General features: G+C 52.1%; 5 protein-coding genes; 2 read left to right on the top strand and 3 right to left on the bottom strand.

Moving 5' to 3' along the window:
* Positions 1 to 1,020: 1,020 nt before the first annotated feature.
* RCC_10838 (related to aromatic-L-amino-acid decarboxylase) lies at positions 1,021 to 2,627 on the top strand (the record flags this gene model as incomplete). XM_023776064.1 has 3 exons in its annotated part: positions 1,021 to 1,069; positions 1,121 to 1,997; positions 2,057 to 2,627. The coding sequence occupies 3 exons, from the start codon at positions 1,021 to 1,023 to the stop codon at positions 2,625 to 2,627; spliced, it is 1,497 nt and encodes a 498-aa protein (XP_023631832.1).
* Positions 2,628 to 3,416: 789 nt separating this feature from the next.
* Positions 3,417 to 3,825, top strand: RCC_10837 (uncharacterized protein; the record flags this gene model as incomplete). XM_023776063.1 has 3 exons in its annotated part: positions 3,417 to 3,547; positions 3,610 to 3,741; positions 3,810 to 3,825. The coding sequence occupies 3 exons, from the start codon at positions 3,417 to 3,419 to the stop codon at positions 3,823 to 3,825; spliced, it is 279 nt and encodes a 92-aa protein (XP_023631831.1).
* A 424-nt stretch (positions 3,826 to 4,249) lies between these two features.
* RCC_10836 (uncharacterized protein) lies at positions 4,250 to 4,945 on the bottom strand (the record flags this gene model as incomplete). Its single annotated transcript, XM_023776062.1, has 1 exon — positions 4,250 to 4,945. One exon carries the CDS (start codon positions 4,943 to 4,945, stop codon positions 4,250 to 4,252), a length of 696 nt encoding a protein of 231 aa, XP_023631830.1.
* An 869-nt stretch (positions 4,946 to 5,814) lies between these two features.
* Positions 5,815 to 6,315, bottom strand: RCC_10835 (uncharacterized protein; the record flags this gene model as incomplete). The annotated part of the gene is made up of 1 exon (XM_023776061.1): positions 5,815 to 6,315. One exon carries the CDS (start codon positions 6,313 to 6,315, stop codon positions 5,815 to 5,817), a length of 501 nt encoding a protein of 166 aa, XP_023631829.1.
* Positions 6,316 to 8,288: 1,973 nt separating this feature from the next.
* On the bottom strand, positions 8,289 to 12,142 carry RCC_10834 (related to SAP190-Sit4p-associated protein; the record flags this gene model as incomplete). XM_023776060.1 has 2 exons in its annotated part: positions 8,289 to 8,927; positions 9,335 to 12,142. The coding sequence occupies 2 exons, from the start codon at positions 12,140 to 12,142 to the stop codon at positions 8,289 to 8,291; spliced, it is 3,447 nt and encodes a 1,148-aa protein (XP_023631828.1).
* Between the last annotated feature and the right edge of the window lie 196 nt (positions 12,143 to 12,338).

The raw sequence follows: 12,338 nt of genomic DNA, 5'->3' as shown, positions 1-12,338 counted from the left end.
GGCTGTCGAAATGCAGCATTCTGTTACGCCAAGCCGGATAAATATTGAGCCGGCGTACCAAAGTGAATTGAGCTTTTGGATTTACGTCATCGCAGGTAGAATCGTATCGGATGCGACAAGCTAGTCACAACAAGCCATCCGTGCGGTCTCTGACCACAACACGTCGCGAGGCGCCCGTTGTCTACACWAAAGCCTACCGACAAATCTCCTCAAAAACTCCGTGAAGACCATAGAGCACACACAAGCGTGACCCTATGTGCGCTAAAATTGGAGGGCTGTTAGCGTGATACGGAACAACTTTACATTGGCTGAACGGAACGGCAGTACTGAAACTTCACTTGGCTCATCCTCTAGATTTTACGTGGCTCACCGTTGATATTCCTCGCTTCCGGAAACTTGGTGACCGTGCATCGGCAGTGAGACTGCTTGACCGGGGTGTATCAATAGCGACCAAGAATCCAAGATGTCGTTACTGAGCACTAGGCCTACCATGGCGACTTTGGGCAGCACATGCTTGCAAGATCCTACGACTTGGGCCCGGGATGGCAATTCTCGTCTCGACCACGTGGGATTCCTTGACTTGCAGCACTCAATCGAAGTCGCTCGCATTGGGTCGTGTCTACTCCAGGCGATACGCTGCTTTGCCTATGAACTTCTACGTTTCGTATGCTAGCCCGACCTTGCGCACGCGGTCAAGGCACTCACATGGCGCGAGAAGCCGATCCCGTATCGAAAGTATACAGCGCGGCCATCTGCGGCAGTCATATGGCCTTTCCTCTTCTATCGAGACCCGAGGTTTCTCCTCRCTCATCGAGTATGGCGGATATGGTGTGAAGCACCTTATCGTGTCCGAGTTGCCAGGCACTAGAAGGCGGCAGAATGTCTTGCTTGAGCACTGACTGCCAATTGCCGCAGCGTCCTGAATGAAGACTGTGCTTTAGACTATTATAACTCAGATGATGCGACGAGACGACATAAGGTCGGGTTTCGCCTTGATGCTCTTCTTTCGGCTGTCTCAAGATGGATTCATCAACTTTTCGTAGCGCAGCGCATCGTGCCGTGGATTACAGTATGTACAGATGAGAGATGAGGAAAGTTCACATTGTTAACAGGATCATAGTCGCTGACTACTACGACCACGTCGCCGAGTTGCCGGTGAGATCTGATGTATCACCCGGATACCTGGTGGATCGTCTACCACGTGCTGCCCCTGAAACATCAGAAGAATGGTCATGTATCGAAGCGGACATTCACAACCTGATCGAGCCGGGACTGTGTCATTGGACCCATCCTGGCTTCATGGCATACTTTCCTGCATCGTCCACTTTTGAGGGTATTCTAGGGGAAATGTACAGTGCGGCGTTCAATAACCCTGCCTTTGACTGGGTMTGCTCCCCGGCTATCACTGAACTGGAACTCGCAATGGTAGATTGGGTTGCTGAGCTGCTACACCTTCCCGAGGCCTTCCGGAGCGGTCAAGACAAGAGTGGCGGCGGAGTCATCATGGGGAGCACCACCGAATGTTTGATCACAACAATGTGCTCGGCAAGGGACAAGGTTCTCGCAGGAGCAACTTCGAAAGAGGATCTCCGATCTAAACTCGTGGTAATCTCAGGCTCCGAAACACACATGTCCACGAAAAAAGCTGCCAATGTGGTTGGTGTCCGGCATCATAGCGTACATTGCGATCCTTCTGACGGCGTTGGCTTGACGGGTAGTCAGCTACAGGCCGCAGTGGATGAATGCTTAGCCAACGGCCTGATTCCTTTCTACGTCACTGTAAACTTCGGGACAACCAACTCCTGCGCCGTGGATGACTTTCGAACCATCGCGCAAGTGAAGGAACGCCATCCAGAGATCTGGATCCACGTAGACGCTGCGTATGCTGGGGCAGCACTTGCTTGTGAAGAATTCAGGTCGCTCGCGGACGGCATGGAAGAATTTGACAGCTTCAGCGTCAATATGGGAAAGTGGCTGCTCACAAACTTGGACTGCACGTAAGTGGCCTAGTGTACTGGTACCTATAGCGCGAGCCTCTACTGACGTCCACTTCCAGCATGTTGCTTGCAAGACAGCAGAGCAACATCACCGATAGCATGAAGAACAGCTGCACGATCGTGGAGAACGATGTGTCTCGAGCCCGTATCACGACCGACTTCAGAAACCTGCAGCYATCTATGGGACGACGGTTTCGCTCCCTGAAGATCTGGTTCGTGCTCCGCTCTTGGGGACAAGAAGGTATTCGACGCAACATCCGACACCATATCGAGATTGCAGCTGCTTTCACGGATTGGATACAATTACGACCCGATTTGTTTTCCTTTGCGACAAAGCCTCAGTTCGCTTTAAACGCCATTCGAGTCTCGGACGAAGCTGCTGATAGGCTTGGCATCGACGTAGATTCCGCGACGCTGAAGCTCTACCACGTTATCAACGCAYGCAAGGACATGTGGGTTTCGAAGACGGCGATTAATGGTTGCACCGCGATCCGTACTCTTGCTGCGAATCCCAAGTCTGATGTGGAATCCTTGCGATTCGTCTTTGATAGCCTGGTTGAAAGTCTTGAATCGCTGTTGAAGACTCCAGATAAGCTTGCCAGGAGCAACTTTATACACTCTTCAAACTAGCAATGGGAAATCAGTKATCAAATTCACCTGACACTTTGCAATAGTCTTGGCAGTTAGGAGATAGATGTGGCGCTTTGTGGGAAGATCCTCTGCTGTACTACGATCCGATGAGCTCCTGCAAGTGGACAGATCGAAATACAGGTCCTATTCCGGTATACTCATGTTCTAAAAGAGCAAAAGCCAAGTACTGTTTAACATTCGGCAGTCAGCGGGGTTTAGGCTTCAATGGCGCCGGGCTGGTTGAATCTGGCAACCTTGTTTCAACTCCTGCTCGAGAATGCCGAGGGTGTATAAGTCCTGGAAGCTCTATCAAATAACTTACCGCATAGCCCTCTGGTCATACTTTCAACAGTGGCAGCCCCTCTGACCTCGAATGTGCGAGCGCTTGCAAGGCTCATCTGGCCTTGTCAACAAACATGCTGAATGCGAGATCGATTTACATAATGATAGGCGTTGTCCATATACTGCGTCTCGCCGATCTGGGCACAGGCAGGATGATCATTGATGATGGCTCGCAAGCTATGTATGTGTGTTCAAAGTCAAAACGAGATCTCGCCCATCAAGCCCCCTCATGTGTCTCATTTCAGAAGCTTCGCCCGTTGTACAGTATGTGCAGATCTCCAGAAGTCTAAACCCGCCGCCTCGGCTCCGTTCAACAACCACTTGGATACTTAACCACAGAGCACGACACAGTTGACATCTGTGAATTCTGTACGATCAATCTTATTCATCAGCTATATCCTCTCACCTGAACATCTCTCATCTCGCTCAACACACTACCAAATCAAAATGCAGTTCCAAGTCATCGCCATCGCTCTGTTCGCCAGCCTCGTCGCCGCCCAGAGTGGCACCTGCTTCGACGACGGCGACTGCTTCTTCTCCGGCGGCAAATGCACTAAAGCCGATGGCCAAATCACCGGGTATGTCATGCAGCGATATGGACATTCTGCCATAGACCATCTAACGTCCCAATGAACACCAGTACCTGCAGCCCCAAGGACGGCACTCCTACCACCACCGGCGGCGCTGCCCCAACTGCGACTGGCGCGGTCTGCTTCGACGACGGTGACTGCATTCTGTCTGGTGGAAAGTGCGTCAAGACCGAGCTCCTTGGGTAAGTGTAGTCGCTTTGATGGTATGCCAGAAAGGGCAGGCAGAGTAGATCGCTAACAGCTCGAACAGTAAATGCTCAAAGTAAGCAACTCGTTTGATGTTATTTGGGAAGAGTTGAGGGCAATTCCGAGGTCGAGGATGTCCAGATAGATATGACAGGCATGATGTTTATATGTATGTATGTAAGCCAGGTCGAAATGGAACGCTTCGCAATGTCAACACCTCCATATGGATCCATCATAAGCCAGCTTCGGGTAGGGGCTCTCGCAGCATTGAGCATAGACATCACCGATGTAAGGCGGACGGCAGGGATCCTGTTTGATTGTTAGAACTCATCAGCAGTAGAAGCGACCATTACATAAATCATCGAAGAATGGCATCTTGCTGCCAACCTCCCTGTATTCGCGAACCCATTCCTTCTCTGGTAGATGTCGACGCCTGCACCAAGAACAGCGCGGCGTAGTTTGCTGCGGCACGCTGGCACCGCACGTACAATAGAACTGCACCCGTTAGCATGTCAATCCCAGATCAGGAGGTAGTTGACATCGCACATCTCGGGTAAATTGATGGTCATGCACAGATTTAGTCTCATCAGAATCGGCATCCAGAACCGTGTGATCGTGATAGTAATGACCAGAGAAATTTTGCTCTTCCCGCACGCATTTCCAACAGACCCAGCGCTTGTATACATCGCAATCACACAGCACGTTGAGGTACCGACCTTGAAGCTCCTGCTCGACCTCGGCGTCGCATTTCGGACAGAGGCAAATAATGTTCTCGCTCTCAAACGACGAGTTCAGATGCGGCCGGCGCTTTGGATAGTGTGAACGAGGTTCCTCACGAGGATAATAGCGGCATTCCTCGCAAATGCCGACATTGCACTTCTGACATGGAAGAGCGTTAGTCGAATCGCAGACCGTCTTCCAGAGTCGCACTTCAATCGGCTCGTCCTGCCACAGTTTCCGCGTATTTCCCCAGGTATACGCTCCTGGAATTATGCTGTAAGGTCCGGAGAAGTTGTGTCGTAAAGCTAGACCTCGGCCGTCGCACAGGCAGTTCCGCTTTAACGTGTCAAAGTTCCGCTCAATGGGCAAGCGGCACGCTTGGCTGGCCGTGGCAAGGTGATGGAGATCTAGAGTCGAGATGAAAGAGCTTAGGCTTGTGAGGATTGGATACTGTGACAGTAAATCTGACAAAGCATGCATCGTGGAGTGAACGGTTGAGAAGGAGAAGTGCTGGATAGTGAGACGGCGCTTGCAATCCTTGCCTTAGAGTCGTGAGGTCGATGTACTTCCCGAATCGTCTTTCACTAACTTGTGGAAGACTTCCTTCAAGTGAGTCAACGATGATGAGATGCCGTTGAGGGCGATGCAACTTGCAAGTGGGGGCGATTATGTCATGCCACGCTAATGCCGAATTAAGCCCGGCCGTTCTCAATATCCCCTGGCCGAAAATGCTTCCATGTATAGAACTCGCAGCATACCTCCTTGAATGAGATCAGATCAGATTGTACCATGATCAGACTTTTGCAGCATSCTGCTACCTTCTTGGTCAGAGGAAACTTCAAGATCACCTCGGGGACTGTCACGATATTCGCAGCATTGTTCTTAGCGACAGACTACTTCTGATCACGGCAGGAAAACGAGCATGTCCTCTCTATGGTCTGGCAGTGTGTGCTGGGAGGGCGTGATAACGCTGCCGAGCAATTGCTATGATTGTCGTAATGATGCTGATGGGACACCATGACTGGTCTCTTACCAATTCGGACACCTATCGGGAAACGTGGCTTATAAGTCCACAAGTAATGATTTCTGCCGAGTCTGACGCTACCCCTGAGCGGTCAATACTGAGCACAGCATCTAGCCTGCTGTTGTTCCGGAACCTGGTCGGATGCTTGCCGGAGAGCGAGCCATGCAGACAGCCATACGCTGAAACTTCGTCATATGCTACTCCCATCCGCGCCGAGCTTCGTCAGATGTGTGTTCGATCAACACTAGACAGCCCTCAGATGCTTCTCCGATCCTCGCCGTCTGCTAGACCACAGTCTTCGAGAAGATAGTCACCAAGGACCCTCTCAGTGCAGAAGAAGCACGATCGAAATTGAAGCCAACGTCAAGAGCGCGGCGCCGCAGTCCGGCTGCAGGGTGGCCGCAGCTCCGACATACGGGTAGCCGGTGACACTGAACTGAGAATCCGACTCGCGGGACGTCAAACTTATGCTCGAGTTGGCATCGTGCAGTCTAGCAATGAAACCATAGTCGTCGCTGGTYGTCAAGATGACTGTGGTGGAAGCCAATGCATCACGCTTGTTGGTCGGAACCCAAGTGTATTGGCAGTCTTCAATGGAGATGTTCTGGGCGATGGCGTAGCAGAAGTGGTTGCCCTCGAAGGAATCGCCTACGAACGAGAGGTCGACCTGGGAGGCATCCTTGTCGCGTCCGTAGGTCCACTGGATTTCGATGGCCGAGGCGGAGAGATTCAGCGCTGTGCCTGCAGCGGGTGAAATGATGTTGAAGGCAGCGACGATGGACGCCGCGAGCACGATCCAGAGGGCGAACATGCTTGAGGTGAGCATGTTGATTCTTGCCTGTGAAGTGATGGCTGTCAGTCGATTGGTGACGGAAGCAAGTGATGCGGCCAACGTACCTGAATAGCGGCTTCTAAATCACAACAGCTTCGATGATGTTGATGTTTGTGATTGTTGGTAGCAAGGTGAAAGGTCGCGGCAGTCAGTGAGAAGTTGTCGCTGTACTGTGAGATGGTTGCTACGGTGGTTGTTGATGGTTGCTACTACACAGCGCTGTAGAACAGGACATTCATTGGCTGCCGACCAAATCTAGGGGCGGAAACCGGGCCGAACTCTATTTCTTCCAGCGCTCGATACCATCTACCAAATCCACCGGTAAAGCAACCTCCCATTAGCCGGGATGATGGAATGGCGACCCTCACCAGAAACCTCTTCAGAAGCAAGTCACCCAAATTCTCAAGCGTAGTCCTGGTGGCACATGTTCTGTCGGTATGTTCAAGACGCATTGCATCACTTGGACTGCTAGTGCCAATGCCGACTATGGCTACTGTAGTGTATCAGAAAGCTGTCCGTGTAACATCTTCATTCACCGCAACTTGAGGACTCGCATCTTGTAATCGCACCAAACAAGTGTCAGTATTTTCAGCCTTACGGTCTCCGTGGCTCGATCTGCCGTAGCAAAAATCAATACCCATCATGTCAAGAACAATGCTCCGGCTGGAGGACCGCCTTGCGGGACATGAGGCGGTGGCTTGGCTAAATCCTAATTCTTAGACGATCACGGTGCATTGAGAATGGAGATGGGAATCCGAGAGCGGGCAGGAGTCGCAGGTTTCCGGTCGTTGGAGCGCTAGGCCAAGCGAGGCATATATGAAGCTTGAATTTTGACATTGAAAATGAGCGCGTTGATTCGGCTTCGCCTACCCTCTACATCTGTCTGCGACAAGCAACTAATGCTAGAGATGATGAAATGAGGGGGTTTGCGTCTTTCGATGGGGATCTCGTCGACAAGACTTGACATAGCCTGCTACGTTTAATTCACCCAACGAACTCGTAGCGCTGTCCTGTCCGCATGCCATAATGAGCACAACATCGCCTGCTGAACCGGACAGAACAAGTATTAGAAAGATCCACATTCAACACTCGATAATACATAGCTATAGGTATCCTAGGTCAAGTAATGCCTTCACTCATCTCCCATCGTTGCAGGGATGCTGTTGCGCCGGATAAACTTTTGTCCGCTCGGGGGTTGGACATGACCTGACTCGCATCTCTCCACTACGAGATGACATGGCTCACCCAACACATGCTTGMTGGAATGGTGAAATTGAGATCCAGGATTAATAAGAACAGACAATGGAAGGAAGAGCGAGACGGAAGAGCGAGATGTAATCAAAAGCGATGTCTTGTCTCGCTTCAAGAGAGAAGCTGTGCCACGTGGACCGTTCTCAAAACGGTCGTAAACATGTGTCAAAAGTCTAAAATGACCTACCAAGGCCGGCTTGGCAAATCTTCCACTCGGCCATGGTCAGATACTCGGAAGCATGGCTATTAGGATCCATCATGAGGCACAGCTCGTAAAGACAGCCCGATCTAGGGATACGAAGCGCTGCTACGGCTAGGTGGAATTAGACTTCTCCATCGGATCCGGTGGACAGTCAATTGGTCTTTCTGTTGGAAAAAAGACACAGACTCAGTTCGCAGATCAAAGTATTGTAATCCGGGCCAAGTCAGCAAGTGCAAGGGAGGCTCTACTACACGTACAAACCGAATCAATACCAAGGCCAAAGGCCTGCAGAAGAAACACTCTCATAATAGTCTGTGACCTAGCTACTGTAAGACTCTATATTGACTGTTCTTCCCAATGATACCGGCATCTTCAATGCACCTCAATCATGCCCATGACTTCTATCGCGTTTAGCAGAAAACACCTATGAGCCAACCCATCCCTATCCATCACTACCACCCTGAAACAGCAGCAGCCAGCCCCAATCTCACTCCAATGCAACAAATCTTCCCCATTAACTGCTTCTCCTCGTCCGAATCTCCACCATCCCCTCATCGTCACTACTTCCACTCCCACTACTGCTATCCTCCGCCTCGGGAATCTTGCTCTCTCCCTTTGGCAATCCGAAAACTTCCCTCCCATCATGAACTTCATCAACATCATCATCATCATAGTCATCATCAATAGAAACTCGACTCTTGGCCTCAGTGGTGCTCGGTCGTCTCCTCCTCCTCTGTTCCCCCTGTTCGAAATCTCCCTCCTCCCTCCCAATCGTATGATCTCTCCCCGCATCGCCCTCATCACTACTACCAAGCCCACCTTCCTCTTCATCAGAGCTATCCGAAGAACTGAACAGTCCAGTGACATGCCCCGCCGCTCCAGAACCGCCGCTGATAGATCGGAGACCTGTGATCTGCAATCCACTTGCCTGCAACATTTCCTGCTCGGTAGCGGTTCCGAGATCTACCATTCCATCGCCATCCTCGGGCATCATTGCGGCGGTTTCCACTGCTATGGCATCTGCGGCGTCTGGGTCTCCGCTTTCCACGGCCTGATTCTGCGAGCGTTGAGCTAGACGAGCCGCCAGAGTGCGGCGAGCGCGGGAAGGTGGGATGTTGAGTGGCGGTGGCTTCGTGTTGTCATCCGTGTTTGTCTACGGAGAAAAGATGTGTCAGCATGTATTTCAACGCCTTGTTGACAGGAATACCGGTACGATGCGATGGGATGCGAAGGGAGAAGACGAGTCGGAAGGGGATGACAGAGAAGTGAGACTAGGCGAGGAGGTGTCTTGATTCTGCGTGGAGTAACGTCGTCCATCTCCTCGCCTACACTATCTCTTGTGTTGTGTCGCATGCAATGTTGTACAGATCTTCCCGCCCTTTCCCGCAGTGTATGTTGTGTGTGAGAGATGTGTGCTGTGCTGTGTTGAAATGGTGCAGAGGTGGCGGGGTGGTAGGGAAGCCCTGGATCAGTTATGGCCCATGCTCCTCCTCACCCGCCAGGGTWTATGTGCAAGGATCATCGATAATCCATATCAACATCAAACGAAAGTTCACCGACCTGCTCATCATCATCCACACCTCCCGTCCTCCTCTCCTCTTCCTCCTCGTCATCTTCGTCATCGCCAAAGCCTCGCAATCCTCCTTCCCTCTCGATTTCGAACGTACTCTGTCCCACGGTACCCTCGGACAACGCCAGCGTGTCCTGTGGCGTCATACTACTTAGTCCCGCGCTCACTAGACCTCCTCCGCCGAAGCTCCCTCCACCTGCTCGAACTCCAATTGCCGTCKCTGGTCTCACGCCCCCAAGCACAGCGTTGTCACGATCTCGTGTCTCGGCTAGAATGCCCTCCACATATTCCGTCCACTCTGCTCTTGAGACTCTTTCACCGATGGCGGAGTCCAGCACTTCGGGCGATTGCCGATTGCCAAACTTGCACACTTCCTCTGCAAYCAGAGTCAAGTGACCCATGTAGCCGAGCCTCATGCCCCTTTCCTTCTGGCTGAGCTCGCTTGCCCTCTGACCATCCAGGATACGTGTTGTGATATCTCCTGTGTTGGCCAATCCTACGATCTCAGTACCATCAGAGGTCTCTTTGGGGACTGCTGTGAAGAGATCGAATGCCAGAGTTCGGTTGTATCCGCGGTCGAGTGTGCCGTTGAAGACCTGCTGCACGACATCATAGACGACGTTGTGGAGAAAGTTGTTCCACGGAAATCGGAAGAAGAAGTCGAGTATTGTGGGGACAACCTGATGCTCCACGAATCGAAGTTTAAGCAAATCGCCCACGACTGGGGAACCATCCAGCTCCGTGTCGTAAGGTGCGCGGTCTGTGTTCAATGTAGGAGACGGCGCTTGGAGTGTGGCGACGCTTTGCGAAACCTCGCCATCTTCTGACGTTGACGCCGCGTTCTCGTTGTGATCGCTTGATGAAAGCGCGGCGGCATCCTTCTTTGCCGCAAAGAGTGGTGCAGGCTTGTCCGCCGAACGCGCCAACTCCCTTTCCAACTCAGAAGGTGCGTTGTCGTCATCTTGAAAATCTGGCTCTTCACCAAACTCGCTCATTACTACATCTTCGTCTACAACATCCAGAGATTGTATCTTGCTGGTGACGCCAGCAGTAGTGGGTGAATCCGCTGCAGCTTCGGTTGGTGGTGGGTCAAAGTGGAGCGAAAGTTTGGTGGGAGACTTCTTGGGAGATAGAGGCGCAGGCATAGGTGCATCCTCGAGGTGAGCCTCCATTTGAGTCGGTTTCACCTTTTCAACCTTCTCAAGAAGAGGCAGACCACCGTGTGTCGTCCTGTCGATTTTATCGTCGATGTCGTCAAAGGTGACCTCTTCCTCATCTGCTCCCGGTGCATTGACCTTCTCGAAGCCCTCCTCGTCGCTGGCATTCTGAACTTCCAATCTGCGATCCTCTGCCTGCTCGTTCATCTCCTCCTGTGTAGGTCGCTCGGCGTGGTGGAATCCATGAGAGTCGACCGAGCTTCCAAACTCATCGAAATTGCTCCCATTCGCACCGGGACTACCAGGAGCTCTAGGAGTAGCAAGCTGGCCTTGCGCTTTGAGACGTTCCCGCTCAGCATCCCGTTTTCGCACCTCCTCATCCGCGCCACGCTCATTCAGTAATCCCATATTACTGCAGTGGAGCAACTCCGCCATCAGCTCACACGTCTTGAATCGATCAAACCCTAGAGGCTCAATCTTGCCGCCAAAAGCGGCTTTCAGGTCGGGCTTCTTGGCAGATTGCGAGCGGATGAGGTTCATGAAATCTGGCACGTGTGTTGCAAATTGTCGGAGAAGGGTGCCAAGATAGATTGGATCTGAGGTTTTGGGTTCAGGACCGACCTGATTGTCGAGGTCATAGTCGGAGTTGTTCTTGCGGATGACTTCGATGATAATGCCGACTCCTACAGTAAGAGGGTTGCCGCCCCGCAGCATGTCGGTGATTAAGGTGTGGATGCATTCTTCTGAGACGAGCTGGCGTGTGAGCTCATTGGGACCAATCACTGACTGGTCCTGTGTCGTGGCGTTTGCGGAGATTGTGATGATGGCTTTGAGAAAGTCACCAGCGGAAGTTTGTGTCGCGGAGCTCTGTTCTGGCGATAGGTAAGTGAGAAGCAGCGGGATGAGATTTTGACCTTGTAGCCAATCCACAATGCCCTGGCCGCCCTCACTCTTCTCCAACGAGATGATCTTCAGCAGGAGATCCATGACCATCGGGCAGTCCACATGCTGCAACATGGCAGGTATGATGCCGTCGAGGGATTTGAAGTGCGCCAACATGTCCTCTGTTTTCTTATCCAAGAGGGCCTCGTTGACTTTGGTGAAGTACGATGCTTGTGTGGGATCTAGCGGCGCGGGGCGACGAATGTACTGCCAGAACTCGCGCAAATGATCGCGCTGCTCAAGCACGGCCTCTGTAAGCGACCAGACCTCTGAAGAGAGGACTTCGCACGCGACATAGGCGTACTTTTTGCGCTGCGCTTCATTTCTTTCTGCCTCCGTCTCGCCATCCTTGTGCAAAGATTTGGAGCGATCGCGGTTCTTGCCTTTTCCAAAGAAAGATATGGGTGACTCGACGCTCTTTTCCTTCTCCCTCTCGCCTTCTTTGCTGGGCGTTGTGGGTGGCTGGCCCGTCTTCGCGGCTGCTATCGCATCCTCATCTGGCGTGTCGGCAATGACATAGTCGAGCAGCGTCTTCAACACCGGCTCGTCGCGCAGAAACTCAATCAGCTTGCTGTTTTGCTGCTTCAACTCCTGGATCAAATCGCTCTCATCCAGCAGCTCCTCGACAGTGACATCGGGCTTGTCGAGGATGCTGTCTAGCGAGGAGATGTTGGCATATCCTCCGAACCTCCAAAACATAGCTGCTGTCTATCGTCTTATCATGCGCAGGGAATGCGGGTGTCCGTCGTGGTGTCGTGTGTCGTGGTTCGCGTCAAGTTTTCATGGGGACATTCGTGTAAATAACCTTTGTGGTGATGGAGAAGTCCGGTCAGGTCAAGTGGACACGAAAGGGAATGATGTCGCGTGCCGCCGAGTAAGTGGCACTCGTGATCAA

The sequence above is a fragment of the Ramularia collo-cygni genome, assembly GCF_900074925.1.
Source record: "Ramularia collo-cygni strain URUG2 genome assembly, contig: RCC_scaffold25, whole genome shotgun sequence".
NCBI classification, from domain to species: Eukaryota; Fungi; Ascomycota; class Dothideomycetes; order Mycosphaerellales; family Mycosphaerellaceae; genus Ramularia; species Ramularia collo-cygni.
Note: the sequence above shows the minus strand (reverse complement) of the source record. Positions and strands in the feature narration are given on the sequence as shown.